The sequence below is a fragment of the Vicia villosa genome, linkage group LG7, assembly GCF_029867415.1.
Source record: "Vicia villosa cultivar HV-30 ecotype Madison, WI linkage group LG7, Vvil1.0, whole genome shotgun sequence".
Classification (NCBI taxonomy): Eukaryota; Viridiplantae; Streptophyta; class Magnoliopsida; order Fabales; family Fabaceae; genus Vicia; species Vicia villosa.
In genome coordinates this window covers 5,445,310-5,462,551 of record NC_081186.1, presented here as the reverse complement: position 1 = coordinate 5,462,551, position 17,242 = coordinate 5,445,310, and the positions used below count along the sequence as shown (strand labels likewise).

General features: G+C 31.7%; 2 protein-coding genes across 2 annotated transcripts; one reads left to right on the top strand and one right to left on the bottom strand.

Moving 5' to 3' along the window:
* The first annotated feature begins 4,584 nt into the window (after positions 1 to 4,584).
* On the top strand, positions 4,585 to 10,887 carry LOC131620282 (uncharacterized). Its single transcript, XM_058891291.1, has 14 exons — positions 4,585 to 4,917; positions 5,022 to 5,136; positions 5,404 to 5,576; positions 8,172 to 8,289; positions 8,452 to 8,518; positions 8,598 to 8,638; positions 8,713 to 8,783; positions 8,878 to 8,980; positions 9,062 to 9,160; positions 9,246 to 9,308; positions 9,642 to 9,821; positions 9,989 to 10,036; positions 10,222 to 10,278; positions 10,365 to 10,887. Exons 1-14 carry the CDS (start codon positions 4,679 to 4,681, stop codon positions 10,449 to 10,451), a joined length of 1,461 nt encoding a protein of 486 aa, XP_058747274.1. The 5' UTR covers positions 4,585 to 4,678; the 3' UTR covers positions 10,452 to 10,887.
* Positions 10,888 to 11,375: 488 nt separating this feature from the next.
* LOC131620283 (uncharacterized) lies at positions 11,376 to 12,359 on the bottom strand. The gene is made up of 2 exons (XM_058891292.1): positions 12,066 to 12,359; positions 11,376 to 11,901 (listed from the first exon to the last, which is right to left on the bottom strand). The coding sequence occupies exons 1-2, from the start codon at positions 12,246 to 12,248 to the stop codon at positions 11,728 to 11,730; spliced, it is 357 nt and encodes a 118-aa protein (XP_058747275.1). The 5' UTR covers positions 12,249 to 12,359; the 3' UTR covers positions 11,376 to 11,727.
* Between the last annotated feature and the right edge of the window lie 4,883 nt (positions 12,360 to 17,242).

The following is a 17,242-nucleotide window of genomic DNA, read 5'->3' as shown; positions in this document are numbered from 1 at the left end:
TTTCAGTTCTGACTGGAGATTTCCAATGGCTATTCAACTGGCTAAGGGTGAATCCTTATGAGGAAGCACCAGATATGGTCATTCCTGAAGTTGTCTACCCTTTAGAAGTTGTTGCTCCCATTCCTCCAAAGAATCTGGCTGAGATTCTTCAAGCTCTGGAGAATGAAGATTCTGTGATTCCTGATCCAGAATATGCTGAGGATGCTTCTGAATCAAATTCTGATGTTGAGATGGAATAAGTTGAGAATCATCCTTCTGAGAAAAGTCCCGTTCAGGAAAATCATGGTGATGTTCTCACTCTAGATGCTTCTGCTGGCAATGCTATCCCTCTGAATGATAGAAATGCATCTTCTTCTGCTAAACCCTCCGTTATGGTGAACGTAATCAAGGCTCTTCAACAGAATCAAGATGTTCTTGCTTCTCTCCTGGATAAGCATGATGTAGCACATGAAGAGTTCAGAGACTTCATAAAGCAACAGAAGGAAAGCAATGCTGGGATTCATGACCTTCTGGCCAAGATAGTTTCCAAACTAGGCTAGTCGTAGTCTTTTGTGTCTTAGTTGTCTCTTTGTTCTTGCATCTGTTTCTCTGCATCTCCTTTTGTATCTTCTGATAATTCTTCTGATGAAATCAATGAATCTTATCTTCTTCTCTCATATTGTTTGTTTTTTCATCTTGAACCTTTTATGCTTTTTGATGTTATGACAAAAAGGGGGAGAAAGTATGATAAATGAATTGATTTATATTATCAGTTGCTGGGAGTAAGTCTCCACATTTCTAGCGAAATTTGTAAGTTCTATGCTTGAGATTCTTTGCAGGATTGAAGACATTCTGAAAAAGCTCAACATGAGAAGCAAAGACATGGGGAAAAGCAATTCTATATAGAAACATGCTCATGGAATCTGAAGCAAGCTTAGCGCTGTGAGGCTTCAAGATCTGAAGCAAGAAGGAAGAATGTTATGATATTCTCGTGGCAGAATATGTTCTAACACATTCTTATTCCTTATATGTTCTGATACTTTTTATGTGATTCTGATACATACTATATGCTCTGATACATATCTTATGTTCTGATTCATTCATGCTCTGAATTTTGTCGTTTAGTTTGTTCTGAAACATTTCAGGATGTAGAGATGCTCTGATGATGCTCTGGTACATTCAATAATGTTCTGATACAATCTAGCATGCAATGATTCAAGAAGAAATTCAAAGCTCTGAAGCTGTCCTATGGAAGCAAGAATCAAAAGCTCTCAATGTTCTAAAGATCTAAGCATATGTGAACGTCTCAACTGAAAAGGAAAATACTCAGGGAAGTCATTTATTTATAAATTTCTTCCAGTATTTATTTTAGGGGGAGATTGCTAATCTCAGGGGGAGACATATTCACACACTATGTTTATATGCTTATGCTATAACTGTGTAATTTTCTTTAGCCGTCTGATTTTCTGATTGCAAATTCATATCATTTATGTATGTTTTTGTAATCATCAAAAAGGGGGAGATTGTTAGAACAAGATTTGTTCTGATCAATATTCTTAGTTTTGATGATAACAATGTATATGAATTTTGCTTGAGAGGATGTGGTACTCTAATTCTATGCAATTTCCATTTCAGGAAATATATAAAGAGTATGCACAAAATCAGCGCAAGAAGCACTGACTCAGAAGGTTCAAGTATGCAACATCAGAACATGCTCTCACAAGACATCAGAAGATGGTCAAGCAGAATCAGAACATGGTCTATTGAAGCATCAGAAGAACTTGAGATCACAAGCAGAAGACCTGAAGTTCTCATGGTATCACGCTATAAGCACTTCAGGGTCAGAAGACAAGAAGATGCTCTACAACAAGTTGTTTAACTCTGATATATTCAAATGTTGTATCAACAAAGATTAGATCAGAAGCAAGTACAAGATGGCAGGCTACGCTGACTGACAAAAGGAACGTTAGAAGCTATTAAAGGCAACGTCAGTTAAAGCAGGAAAAGCAAAGCTCGAGGTAGTTGACAAAAGAGTGAAACATTAAATGCAATGCTGTACGGATCACGCAATGCATTAAATGCTCCCAACGGTCATCTTCTCAAACGCCTACAAATAGAAGTTCTCATGAGAAGCTGAATACAACACTTTGCGCAAACTTACAGAAACGCTGTCAAATTCAAAAGCTCTCAAACTTCATCTTCAACATCACTTCATTACTGTTGTAATATCTTAGTGAGATTAAGCTTAAACTTTAAGAGAAATATCACAGTTGTGATTATAGCTTTTAAGAAGCATTGTAATACTCTTGTGAGAATTTGTTTATATTTATTTGTAAAGAACTAGAGGAGATCAAGTTGTGATCGGATTCTCTAGTAAGTCTTAGAGGGTATCTAAGCATTGTGTTCCTAGAGTGATCAGATTGTGATCAGAATACTCTAGAAGACTTAGAGGGTATCTAAGTGGAAAACCATTTTAATCTTGTGTGATTAGTGGATTAAATCCTCAGGTGAGGTAAATCACTCTAAGGGGGTGGACTGGAGTAGTTTCATTAACAACGAACCAGGATAAAAATCATTGTGCAATTGTTTTTATCTTAAGAGTTTTTAAAGTACACTTATTCAAACCCCCCCTTTCTAAGTGTTTTTCTATCCTTCAATAGATGCTTCTGTACCTTTAAGTTTGCATCTGTAATCACTAAATCAACATCTTCCATTTCTCATTTTTCACAATTGCAAGTTGAATCGGTCAGAAGGATTTAGGCACTCTCATTACAGAGTAAGCATCTCATTAGCTTCCTGGAGATCCTAGAAAATTATTTGCATCATCATATCAGTTATGTATGTTCTAAAAGAGGCATTAGACCTTGCTTCAATAGGTAAATTTCTGCAACTTTGAGCTCTCTCATATGATCATCATTTTTTGCATCTCTGGATACCATAATACTTGTGATATTTCCATGTGTTGAAGCCCTATGAAAATAGGCATTGATTGTACTTGTGCGTGATTTAATTTCATTTAGAAAATTTAAGGTTCTTGAGCTTTTCTGGAAAATTCGAGAGCTATAATTGACATTAATTTTTTATATATACATTTTTGAATTCCTGGTGAAATTCAAGGCAAGTTTGATGTTTACATTTTTAGAATTGGTTGAGAAATGATAGACCTCCATTATTGAGGTCGTGAGGTTGAAGATGATGTTGAGAGAACGATGATGATATGAACCTTAACGATTTTTCCGATCCAGAAGACCCTTAGAATTATTTTTATTTTTATTTTAATTTGAAATTTGAAATTGTGTAGGATGTTAAATTTAATTTTAATTCATATTTTGTTTATTATTATATTATAAATTTAATATATTTTAGTATTTTGTTTAATTTTTATTAATATTTATTAATTTCGAATAATATATAATAAGAAAATCTTTTTTATAATAATAATAATAATAATAATAATAATAATAAGATTTTCTTAAAAAAAATTGAATTTTTGTGACGTGTTATACATGTTACTAATTTGTGACATGTGTAACACGTCGCAACCTTCTAAAATAAACTATTTTGATAAAAAAATATGTACATGGAGTGAAGTACTTTTCATGTCGCAAACTTGTGTCATGGATATCACGTCACAAAAATTCTCTTATTCTGTGCTCTCCTGCTTTTTCTGTGCCTTGCATGTTCCAACAAAAAAAGGTATTGGTGTCTGTGCAAGATGTTGCGACGTGATTTTCATATCAATATTCAGTGACGTGAAAATAATGTCACAAATAAGTTGTCACGCACTCCCAAGCGACATATATGTTTACGTCGCAAATTTTGTGCTGTGACGTGATTTCCACCTTATAGCATGGAAATCACGTCACTGCTTATTTTTTGTAGTGATATAAATATATAAATATAAAGAGAAAGATTAAATGAAAACTTAACTTTATTATCATGGACTTTTTTTTTTGGACAAATCATATCATTCCATAATGTCATTGAGTAATAAGATTATTAGTTGGATATATAATTAAAAAAAAAAATCTCTCCATAGCTGTGGTTTTAAAATTAGAGGTTTATTATGCATCTCTATTAAAATGCTGAGTCATCAACTTCTTGTTGAATAGCAATCCAAAGAAAGAGGGTTTTTTTTTTTTTTATAACTTCTCTACCCATCACAAAAAGTTGGGTAGTGTGCCTCCAACAAATCACATGATTTCATCTCATTTAATATATTTAATTATTTATTAAAATACAACAAATATTTGTTGTTTTCAAAACATTTTACAAAAGAGGTAATTTTACCCAACTTTTTGAGTTGGGTAGATAAGAATTCAGTTTTTTTTTGGTCAAACCAAGTGTTTGGATATTCCTAAAGTAAATACTTCGTTGCCCCAAGGCTTAAGCTTAGGTCAATTGTTTCCTAGAATTTCATTATTATTATATTTCAATGCTTTTAATTTTATAATTTATTGCTTTGGACTATTTCTCATATCTTTCCAGCTAGTTTGTTTTCCCTTTAAAATAATGAAAGTATATCTATCATGGAAGAAGACATGGAATTTCCTAGAACAAATGGTGGAATAACTTAATACCTATATTAATATCAATCATAATTTATTTATTCTAAAGATCTATACATAATCATTCTAATCAAGTTCTACCTTAGCCATATCTTAAAATTCGAGTGGCAATGTATAGATGATTGGTAACGATGGATCTAAATTATTTCCTCAAGTTTATATTGGTAATGATAATACTCCTCTTAGGGTTTCTTGCTTGGCTAGAACACAAGGTAGCAAACTCAAACGAAGAGGTGATGCAAGTGAGTGATGAAATAAACATAGTGTTTGAACAAGATGGTGAGAAGAATGAATTTTGTGTTTGTTCCTTTTGTGGCAAATTAAGAAACATAGTCACAAGATGCTCACGATGCAAAAATGCTATATATTGGTAAGTTTCAATATTTCATTACATTCCTTTTCTTTAATTTTTATTAATTTAGAGACATTTTTCATCTTTTTAAAATTAATTTTATATGTGGTTGTTTTCATCAGTTCAAAGGCTTGCCATGTCATGCATTGGAGATTTAGCCATAAAGACGAATGTGTTGAGATAGTTTCTGCAAAAGATCATGTTGGAGTACAATGCTTTCTCTTGGAGCCTGAAAATGTAATTAATTAATATTAGATCTTAGTTTGAGTCCTTTGGTTATAAAATAATATATATTTTCCAGTTGAAGCTTGGAATAAGTTTTTCAACTACCTCAACAAAGTCAATGAAACTTCTTGGCTTCAATGAAAACAAATATTCCATGTTGAATTTTCAAATAACAGATTAGTCAAGTACCTTATGCAATAAAAATAAAAAATAGGTTTTGTAACTACAAAATTTTTTTTTGAAAAAAAATAGCAAAATTTGACATTGTTGCTGATACAGGAAAGTTCAAAGTACTCATTGAATGAAGAGGATGAGGGAGATGTTTACTATATTGAAGGAGGAGAAAATAATGATGAGTCGATTAGAAGAAAGTTTCAAGATGATGATGGATGTGCAGTTTGTGGCATTTCATGCTCCAAAAAATGCTCAAGATGTAAAGCTATAAAATATTGGTAAGTTGTTTCATAATATTAATTTGCTTAACCTTGTGAAAACTCAGTCCAACTAAACTTGTGAAGTCAATGATGTTAAATGTTTTTGTGACTTTTTGTTTGTAATTATTCCATTCCACTATTCAATACTTAATTATAACTTATATTATAACTATTAATAAAATCATTTTCTAACCTATACAAAGTCTTGAGATTGTAACATAAATCTTGGTATAAGTAGTTGATCAGTTGGACACTGACAACAAAACTCTTAAAACATATCCTACACTTATTTGTTTTTTTTATATACAAGTTAAAGTAAAAAGATTTAATATATTTTTCTTCCATGTTTATTCCGGAATTCAATTTAATCTCTTAATTTAAAAAAAATTATATTTGTTTACTGTGAAAATTTGTAAATAACCGTTGGTCTTCCCAAAACCTTAAATTAAGGGTTACTTGCAAGATCGAACAGTTCATCTTGAGACAAGTGTTAAGGTTTTTGAAATTGTACTGGTTCTGTCGATGATATTAGTCTAAGAAACGACTTTCTAAGACTGAAGGAACGAGTACAAAGGCTTTCTACACGATGTGTTAGGTTCGACCGACAGGTGACTCGTGACCGACGTGAACAAACCTAAACTTAATAACTAAGCAAATCTGGACGTTAAGATCCAAACCTACTATGGTGACTCATGACCGACAGGAGTTATTGAATCCAGGCTTTGTTCTAAACGAAATAAAGAGTAACTGACTCTTTTGTGAGTATGAAAATATAAAACGAACAATGATCAATGAGTAGAATGCAAGTAAAAGCTTCAAAGTACATGACTAAAACATAAAGACTTTGCAATAAAATAAAGGTGATGATTCACGTACATCAAGACACTTAGCAACTCTTTCTTCCTGAAATCGGAAATTGAGCAGAGTTTCAGCAAGTAGTTTGGATGTACCAGCGAACACACCAAATTCTACATAAAATGATTTATTTATAGTAATAAACAAAGATAACTTCCTAAAGTGATTTATGGCTGATATTGAAGCTAAGTGATATCTGCTTCATGAGATTTCTCTGTGTATTTGGCGCCTACCAGGCACGATTTCTTGGAGTAACTGCCTTCAGTCTTTTAAATTTGAAACTTCCCGCCTTCGTTTCTCCAAAGATCAACCGCTCTTGGTTTCGACGATGGCATTCGTCAAGGACATAAATGTAGAAATTTTCACTAAGTATAAGGAGCCTTTGTGGCCGACTTGCATGCTTTTAGTCGATTCGACTTGCATGCTCTTTCGACATGCCTCGTTCTTCGACCTTCTTCTGTACATTTCCCCACGTGCACCTCAACTTCTTGAAGCGCCTTTACTTGCAAGCCTCCTCTCTTAACTTCTAAGATCACCAGTTGGGTATGTACGCCATTTCCTGCTTGTGAAAAATCTCAAGGTAACAATATTATTCTTTTAACTTTTTTAAAATTTATTATATTAATTATTTTTTGTTTAATTAACGACGAAAAATCTCAAAAATCAATTGTTAAATTTGTTATTAATTAGATGAAAAGGACAAATATGATAGTTTTGAAGAGCTAAACGACGAATTTGAATGTTTTTTAGATTAAGGGATCAAAATGAGATTCTAAATTAAAATCTATACAAGGTGATGAGGCTAGGGTTTGAATTGAATTCCTAAAAACATGGATATAATACTAATTACAAAAAGAGAAAGTTAATGAATTTAAAAAAAAATCAAATAAATATAATAATATTATATTTATTTGAACTTTTTACTTTATTAACTCTTAATTTAATTTTTGTAAATGATATATGATAGAAAAATTCATACAACATAAATTAGGAGTTCAAATTAAAACTTTTCTATATGAAAACTATATAATTACACAATTATACGTGAAACTTTTCTTTAGTTTAAAAGAATGTGTGAAATTGACTTTTCATACATATAATATTGGTGAATTTAACAGCACCTTAAGAAAAAGTTTAATTATAATTTTTTATTATTTTTTATATTGGTAAATATTTTTTTATATTGAAAATTATTAAAATATATAAGAAACAAATTTAGAGTTTAACATTTCAACTTTCAAGTTTGTTTAACAAACAAGTCGTAGCTATTGGGACTAATGTTGGCAAAATAATCTGTACAATAATTTCTTTCTCGATAGATGTGAGTTAAAAAAAAAATTAAAATTTAGTCTTACATGCAAAGACTTCTAAATGTAAGGAAACAAACAGTCAACTTAATTTTTATCCGAAATTTTTATTAATTAGATGATAAAATTAAAATATATATATATATATATATATATATATATATATATATATATATATATATATATATATATATATATATATATATATATATATATATATGTTAAAAATTGAAATGCCTTATTTATTTTGTGGGAATGAAACCGTGATTGATAACAGGCATATATTTAGATGTTATGATACATGGTGTTTTCACATGCCATTAAAAAAACTGTTTAGAACTGATTTTTTTAAATAAACTTTCTGGTGAATTAAGTATCACTCTTAGTCAAAAGGACCAAATTGAATTGTTGTGATTTTACATAGAAATTAGAATTCTTTTTTGTTTTGCAGCTCACAAACATGCCAACATTTTGATTGGAAATCAGGACATAAATTCCAATGTTGTGTTAACAAGAAAGCTTCAACTCAAGAAACAACAAACAATCAAAGATGGCATGACAGTGAAAATGTAATTTTTATTTACTTTAAATCATAAAAATGTTCAACAGTAAATTTCTAATCGAGTATTAAAAATGCTGAATAGCATTATCTCTCAATTTATAAAATAAATAAATTGGGGCATCTAAATCTCATAAAATGAATATATTTTATTTTTCAATCTTTATTCCAGGTTATAATGCCCCCAAATTTAGATGAGGTGAAAGATGATGATCCTCTTTGCTTGGAATTTTATTCAGGTTTCTTATATATAATTTTGGTTTAATTTATTTCTTCAAATATAAATTATAATACTTAATTGTATTATGGTTGCTGCAGAAGAAAACACCAACACCAAAGCTCTGATTTTAAGTTCTCAGGTATGATTAAACATTGCAAATTTGGAACTATACGTTAAAAAAAAGTTGTTACTATAACTTGTGTTGCCATGCAGGAAGCTAGCAACAAAGTCCATCAAGTTGAAGAACAATTGAGAAACCTAAAACAAGAATTAGAAATTATCAAGTATACATTTATAATTGATTACATTAAGCATATGCTTGTGTAATTGTTGATTTGCAGCAATTAATAATGTCAAAGTCTTTGATGGTTTTTTCAGAAGTGAAAATATATCACTGCAATCAAAGAATAACTATTGGGAAGTTAGAGCAAAGTATTCTGCTGATAGACTCTACAGTTTCAAGAAAGAAAATGAACACCAGGTAATCGTCAATTGAAAGAGGTTTCAATATTAAGGGGAGATTATGGATTTATTCTAATTTTTCGTTGATGTGCTTTTTCAGTTGTTGATTTTGAAGCGTGAAAATGAATTGATGTCAAATGCTGAGAAACAAGCTCGTCAAATGGTTACTAATTTATCTCAAAGGATACACTGTTTGCAGGTTGAGGCTACTTTTCATTGCATCATATTTCAAATGAGTACATTAATTAATACTAATCATGTAGGGTGGTAAATAAACCATGCAGATTTCAGTTGAAACAGAAGTGGCAGAGAGGAAAAAACAAGAAGAAATTATACATATGCTACAGGTATATATATATTTACATGATTTCAACCTTATCAATTTGGATTGAAGGAGTGTCCGACGCCACAGACATGATACTAAAATATGCGACACCTTGATTGAAGGTGTGTTCGACGCCACAGACATGACACTAAAATATGCGACACCTTAGATTGAATGTGTGTCCGATGCCATAGACATGACACTAAAATATGTGATTACTTGTTATGGGTGGGCTACGTGTCAATGTCATGTTTGGTGTTTTAGTTGCTATTTCATCGGTGTGAATGCAAATTAGAGCGGAATTCTAAATTTCGTTGGTTTGAGTTACTACTCATTGATATTTGTTAATTTACAGAATGAATGTAATAAGGCTAAAAGAGAGTTTCAAGAGCAAAACAATTATGTTGAAAGGCTTAGGCAGAAGCTTGATAATGTCAGTAAATTTCCTATGAAAATAGCTCAAGAGTCAGGGGAAAAAATAGCCATTACTTCCAGTCTAATGTCAGCTGGTGAATCCAAAGTTCCTGCTGCTGAGGTATTTTTTTGTGTTTGTCAATCAATTTCTTTACACCCTTTCCTGGATTGTCTTTACAATCCATAATGTTTCTGTTGTAAAAAATTTACTAATAACTGAAACCATATGCTATTTTTCATATTTGCATGTTTTGAAATTTATATTTCTTATGTTTAAATTCTATTTAGGTATCCAAGACAATCAGTTTAAGCAGAAATCCAACCTTAACTAGTCAGGTAAGCAGAAGTGAATTAATTAAACATCTAATACAAAAAAAAAAATTTGTCCCTAAATAATATCTTAACATGCCAGGGGTATAACCATCTAACTCTACTCTGCTTGTCAAAAAAATCTAGCCAGAAGATATTTTTACTCAATAATTTTGACTAATAAACTAAAGTTACTTTCATAACTGTTGCAGTGTTGTACAATTTGCTTAGGCAGTGAGAAGGACATGGCCTTCGGTTGTGGGCACATGGTAAACTCCAAAAATCTTAAAAACACTTTTTTGGTACTTCATTTACCTTCAAATTAACTGATTATTAACAAATGATTCAAATGCAGACTTGCAGAGAATGTGGAACAAAAATTCGCAAGTGTCATATATGTCGAAAGAAGATCGTTAATCGTATCAGATTGTTTCCTGGCTGATTGACAATGGAGTTGATAGCAAATTTCTAAGAAAGACAGTATATATGTGCATGTTATGCCTCTGATGAGAAATAATGTGATGAAACCTTGACAATTACATATTGCGATAATTTGCCAAGATAAAAAGCTCACATACTATGACCTTATATACCTACCTATGCGATCACATGTATTCGAGTTTAATGTATCGATGTATGTAAATATGAATGTAAACTATGTTTTGGTAAAGTTCTCATATGAAAATCTATGTATAAGTTATCCTTTTTTGTTGATGTAAGTAGAAATGCATAAATGCTACTAATAATACACCTAAATGAAGCATCAAGAAAGATTCTTAACCAAGAACAATAACAAATTCACAAAGTTGTGTTTTCTAACATTAAATTAAACTATTCATATCACCTGTAAGCTATTTTTTTTTATAAGAACTGCCTCATACAAGCAAGTCTCTCTACCTCATAACATTAGATTATGATGAGATCAGTTTTATTTTATTACAATGTTTCTTTAAATATATCTAAGTTAAATGATTAAGTAGAAGAATTATTTTTTAGGCAAATAGATTAATGATTCTCCCATCTCCTATGTGTCAAGATAATTAAGATGAGAAATAGCCACATGTACATGTACCTATGCCAGGAACAGGTTACCATCCATCTGAGGCAAGCTGTTTCATAGAGCTTTTATCAATTTGAAGGGTAAAGATGTCATGCCAGAGTACAAACTGTAGGAAAATAGAACCATAAAATTCCACCATGTATCATTAAGAGGAAGAACTTAATAATAATCAATAGATACAGTGTTTGGCTCTTACCCCAATATCACTCTCCCTTTCCTATACCAAAACACCATCTATGTCCATGTCAACAATATCAGCCAAAATGGAAAAACAACATGTGCCAAATTATTGTATACAAGGAGCAATTATAAATCGACCGTTTTATTTAAGGCTAGTGCAAGTGCAACAGTTACACTCGAATTCATTTTAGACAAGACAAGACTTGATCGTAAAAAAAACAGTTCAGTACAAAAGCATAAATCCTATAAAAAGTTTGTATATGAAAATTGGCATAAGGTATAACTAGTAAATGTTCGGATGGAACCATGAGCACTCGATTTCCATCTAACCATTCCTACTCCCTTCAGGAACAAGATTGCTTAAATAAATGCATTCAGGGATAAAACGAGATTAAAATGAAAAGAAGAAAAAAACCAGCATTGTTCATTGTGAACTTAAAGAACATATATTCGTAATAGGCAGAGATCAGCAACTTATTCAATTTTTCTGCTCCTTGGCAGTTTGGTCTGGAATTGGTTGAATTCTCACATAAGGTTTTCTTGTTAAAGTTTCTCCTCTTAGGGCAGCAACATAGCGATCATTGGTATTCTCCTTTCGCTGCAGCTCTCCAAGGTACTCTGCCAGCCTCTCTTTATTCACTTGCCCCATCATCTGAAACATAATTAAAGTCAAATTACCCTCAAAGAAAGTGAAGTCGGTGTGGAGTATCATTAATAGGATAGTGAATCCCTAAACAACATCAAAAGACACACAAGTGTTTATGGAATAATAATAATAATGAAAAAAAAGAAGGGGGGTTTTTGGTTTAGACTTGCCAGTGATTCAGGGCGAGCCTTAGAACGGAGTTGTGATTCGAGTTGATCGCTGCGGGTATTGGTGACCTGCATCACACCGTAGCCAATAACTCCCGGAACGACGCCGCATATGGTGGCGAATGCAAAGAAAAAGGGCTTCGATTCGCGAGTCCTTCCAACGATCCATTTCCATGCCATCACCATCGCGACTGCTGCTGGGTTTCAATAGCACAACACAACTCGCATAAATATTTCTTGACGTTTTTCCTTTTTTCCAATCTTTTAAAAAAACCGTAAAGGAAGCCAGCAGATGGTTCCACCTCTTGAACCGGAAACGGACCGCTTCTTCCGAATCAAAATTAAGCCATTATTAAATTTAGTTGGATATTATCTAGTTTAACTAATTAATTAATTTTCACTTTAAATTTATTATTTCAATTTTTAAATTTTTTTTTATGAGTAAATTTTTCAATTTTTCAATTTTTAATTTTCACTTTAAATTTAGTTGGATATTACAAGATGAATTTGGTTTGGGTTTAGTTTCTAACTAGTGTGATATACGTGTGTGCACACGGATACCCATCATTTTCACGCATTTGAATTGAGGAAAATAAAAGGTATTAGTAAATGACTAAATTTTTGTTAAAATGGGTAAAGATATAAAAATATTAATATTTAAAAAATTAAATATTGAAAATAAAAAGTAATTAAGAAAATAAAGTTTATTTTGTTTTAAATTGAATAATACAACTAAGGATGCACTTAAGAAATGTAGAGGTTCCATTGAGAAATAATATGTGTAAAAGAAATGTGTGTTATTGAAAAAAGAAATAATAATATAAATAAGTATGTTAAAGGTATTTAAAACAAATAAAAGGTTAAAAAAATAATAAGGATAATCGATTATCCAATGCAATTTTCGTTCATAATTGATTATTTGAAAATGTATTCTATTAGATATATTCAAAAAATATTTTCTAGTTATTTTATCAAAAATAGATGGTCCTCTGAAATATTTTGTGAGTGTGTGAGAGTTGTTTTAGTAACTTATGAGTTATTTTATCAATTTACAATACTTTGGTCATTCAGAAATTATGTTAAGCGCACAAACGACTAGACGAGCTTTCACATTTTTAGTGTTGTATTTTTGACGGGCCCTAGTAAGGGATAGCTTCGGTAAAATAAAGGATTTAAGATGGTGTCTCCCTCATTCAAAACTAGAGGTTAAAGATGAAAGAATTTCTTTGCAAGGGTTTTTGACCTTTCAATAGTGAGAGAGTGTTGATTTTCGCAAAATCACAATGTAGATTATGAAAATGTTGTAAGAGTTGTGTGTGAAAAATGATGACAAAATTATTTTATACGTGCTTTAGATTAAACACAAAAATGGATGGAAGAATTTAGTTAGATTCGAATTAAAAATCATTTCATGGTTTTAGTCAAATTGGTAAGTAAAGTGGATAAGAAAGCATAAAGATTTTTTTATCCATTTCTCATATGATTCAAATCAAGTGTAAAGTATGATTCGAATTAGAAAGTTTGTGATTCAAATCAAGTTTAAAGTTTGATTTGAATCAATTCAAACAGAGCCTAAACAGAAATGTGAGAAAACTTACTGATTCCAATTAGGTGTAAAGCTTGATTTGAATCAAATGAAGCAGAGGTGGCCCAGATCTGTATTATTTGAATCAAGTTAAAGTATGAATCAAATCAAGGTGTTTGAAAAACTTTGGTTTGCCTTTGTTCAATTTGATTCGATTCATGATATGTGCTTGATCTAATCATGCACACAAAATCTTAAATTTTCATAGTTTTCATAATACTTTGGGATTTTTCTTTCCACCTAACTTGAAAAAAAATATCACACGTGGTTCTTATTCCAGTGATTCATACAATTGACTAAAAGCATCATGATTAAGCTTAAATATAACTATTAATTTATGCATGCTAAAACGAATTGATTCAAACATGATTCAGAGCTGTGAAATCATGAAGGAAACTCAATAAACCAAAGTAATTGAAATATGAAAGGGATTAGACAAGCAACAAAATAATTGTATTGGGCTTCTCCCCCATAATATATTAATGACGTGCAACTTTAATCTCCCCATAGAGATATGCAATTTCAATTCTCTCCTTTTTTTATGCTTGGCAAGCTTTCACTTGGAATTGAGTCGACTTCGAGCCAAAAGCAAAAAATGCTTGTGCTCCCCCTGAAATATTGCACACAAACAACACAGCATAAAACACATAAAACAATTCTAGACTCGCATAATAACTTCTCCCCTTTTAAAAACATCAATAAGAGATAGATCGAAATAAGTTTAAACACTAGTTAACCAACCACAAAACAAATAATTCCATATGAATACATGAGTTAAACAACTAAGAGTATACAACAACAAAGATCGAATATAGAACATGAAGATAGACATGTTACATGAAACAAAATGCAAATAGACATGTAACACCAACATTCAACAACATACAATTAAGTGATCAAAACTATAATGTAAAGGAAGCTTAAATAATGTATGAACAAGTAAACAAATGCTCAAATGCACATTATTAACAATATGCATTAAAAACACTTAAATGCAAATAAGAACAATCAAAACATGCCACAGACGAATGAGTAGAGTAAAGAAGGTAATAATCAAACCAATGAACAATTTAAGAACATAAACACGCAATGATATTCATCGGATACAAGAGTTATAGAGACATATCAATGTAGTCGACAAAACTATGATTTGATACAAACTAGTGTTAGTGAAAATAGAATATACATAGCTAATGAAACTAAATATAATTCTCATTCTATTTAAAGCATGAGGAATCTAAGATTCCAAAATCCCTACAAATATTATGAAAAGGTTCCAATGATAATGGTTTTATAAAAATGTCAGCAAGTTGACTTTTAGTCTCAACTTATTTAAAAAAAAACATTTGTTTTTTTTACATGTTCTCTAAGAGTGGAGTCAAATCTCAATGAGTTTAGTTCGTGAATGGAGTATTGGATTCTTAGTAAGGCTTACTACACTAGTACTATCACACTAAATCGTAATGCAATTAAGTTTTGAATCATAATCTAGCAATTGTTGCTTTAGCCATAAGACTTGTGCATAAAAACTATCAACGACTACATATTCAGCCTCGATAATAGAAAGAGCAGCATTATGCTAGTTCTTATTGTGTCAAGAAACTAAACAGCTTCTGAATAAATGATAGGTACCACTAGTGTTTTTTCTATCCGACTTGCCCCTTACAAATTCGAAATAAAAAAAAACCTACTAAGCTACAAGCACTAACTTTAGGATGCCAAAGACCGTGTTGGGAGGTTCCGTTAAGATACCTCAAAATACGTTTTACGATCTTAAAGTGGGATTCCTTAAGTGATGTTTGATATCTAGCAAACATGCACACACTAAACATGATATATGGCCTACTCGTTGTTACATAGAGTAAGGATCTGATTATTCCTCTATATCTAGTGATCTCGAAATTCAATTTTTTTCTCGTCTTTGTCAATAAGCACATTAGATGTCATAGGTGTTGAGATATTTTTAGAGTCTTTCATATAGAACTTCTTAAGAAACTCTAAGTGTAGCTCCTTACGCCCCAAAATTTAATTTTTAAAGATAAAACTCACATAGGATGTTACTTCATCAAAACATGCATAATTTATTCATGCAGCTACAACTAACTCACAGCGGAATAATCAAAGATAACATAACCTTGAAAAGAACATTATTCAAGGAAATAAAAGTTCAACCACAACTCAATAAAAACATAAGCGCCCCATTCCTCGATGTTACAGAATTAGATCAGTATTTCGAATAAAACAAAAACAAATAAATATGAAGAGAGGAACAAAGCCATCTTCCAAACTCACAAGCTATCACTCCTACTGATTATCTATACAAAATTGCACAAGGGCATCCAACAAACAAAAGAATGGGGTGAGAATACGTCTTACAATAATAACTGTGAAAATCAACAATTGGGTGATAAAAGTATAGATCAATTTAGCAATAATACTGAAACACAATCACAATCACAACCACAACCACACAAACATTTCATATTATATGCAATGCTAAATTTACCAATTCATCCATCTATATGCATGTGGTACCAATATTTTAGATATCAGAGATTTATTATTGATTTACCCATGGTCTCTGATCCCTCATCTGAATAAACGATTCCACCAAATGAATCTAAGACACACCTCTAGTCCCTCAACTGAACCAACAATTCTAGGTTGCGGTGTAGCCATTACAACAACAAATCCTGGAAGCTCGACGCCTTGTTCTTTGTAACCCAAAGTCGTCGTTCTTGGTATTCTAAAATCTAAAGGTCTGTAACCCTCTCGTCCAAAAACATCCATTGAAGGTCTGGGACCTTCAGTGGCCGGAGGTCTGTAACCCTCTGGCATAAAGTTGAAAGGCATGCCCTAAGGCTGGTTGGGTGGCATGACATACTGAGGAGTACTTGCAAGTATTTGCATCGAAACGATTTCTAAAATCACAGTCGCTTGCGTTTATCTTGGCCAAGGCCGATTCTGTGCACCTGTCAAAGTTTCTACCATACTGTGAAGTCTTTCCAAGGACTCTTTTGGTGTAGCAACTTCTTCTCTAAGTTCTCCATTCTCTTGTTCCAAGTCGTCCATTCTTTTCTTGAGGCTTGCGCGGGTATTGTAAGAATGAGACAACTTGAATTATTCTCTTCTACTCCTTCTTTAGAGTTGGAAATTTCTTTTTCCTATGCTCCTCCTTCAAATGGAGCAAGAAGTTTAACTAATGAGACTCGATGTATGACAATGAATGAAATGCATGAAAAAATGAATGCATGGTATGAAATGCAGCAAAAGATGAATTTTCCAAGGAAAATCAATAGTTTATGTTGAAAAGTTGAACACGCTTTATTGATTTAAAACACATAATTTTTACAAGCTTAAGTGGTAAATTACAGAAATACGGAAAAGAGAGACTAAGACTCTGACGAAGATCCATCTTCAAGTTCTGACCCTTTTTTGTGTTTTTTCTTCAACTGAGAATTTTCCATGGTGAGTTGATTGATAATCCAAGAGGCAGGTGGGATATGAGAGAAAAGAGCATCTTCTGGTTTCTCTTTTACTGCATGTTGCTCGAGCATCTTAATCAGCTCATTTTTCTTCTTTAGTTGAATCTGAA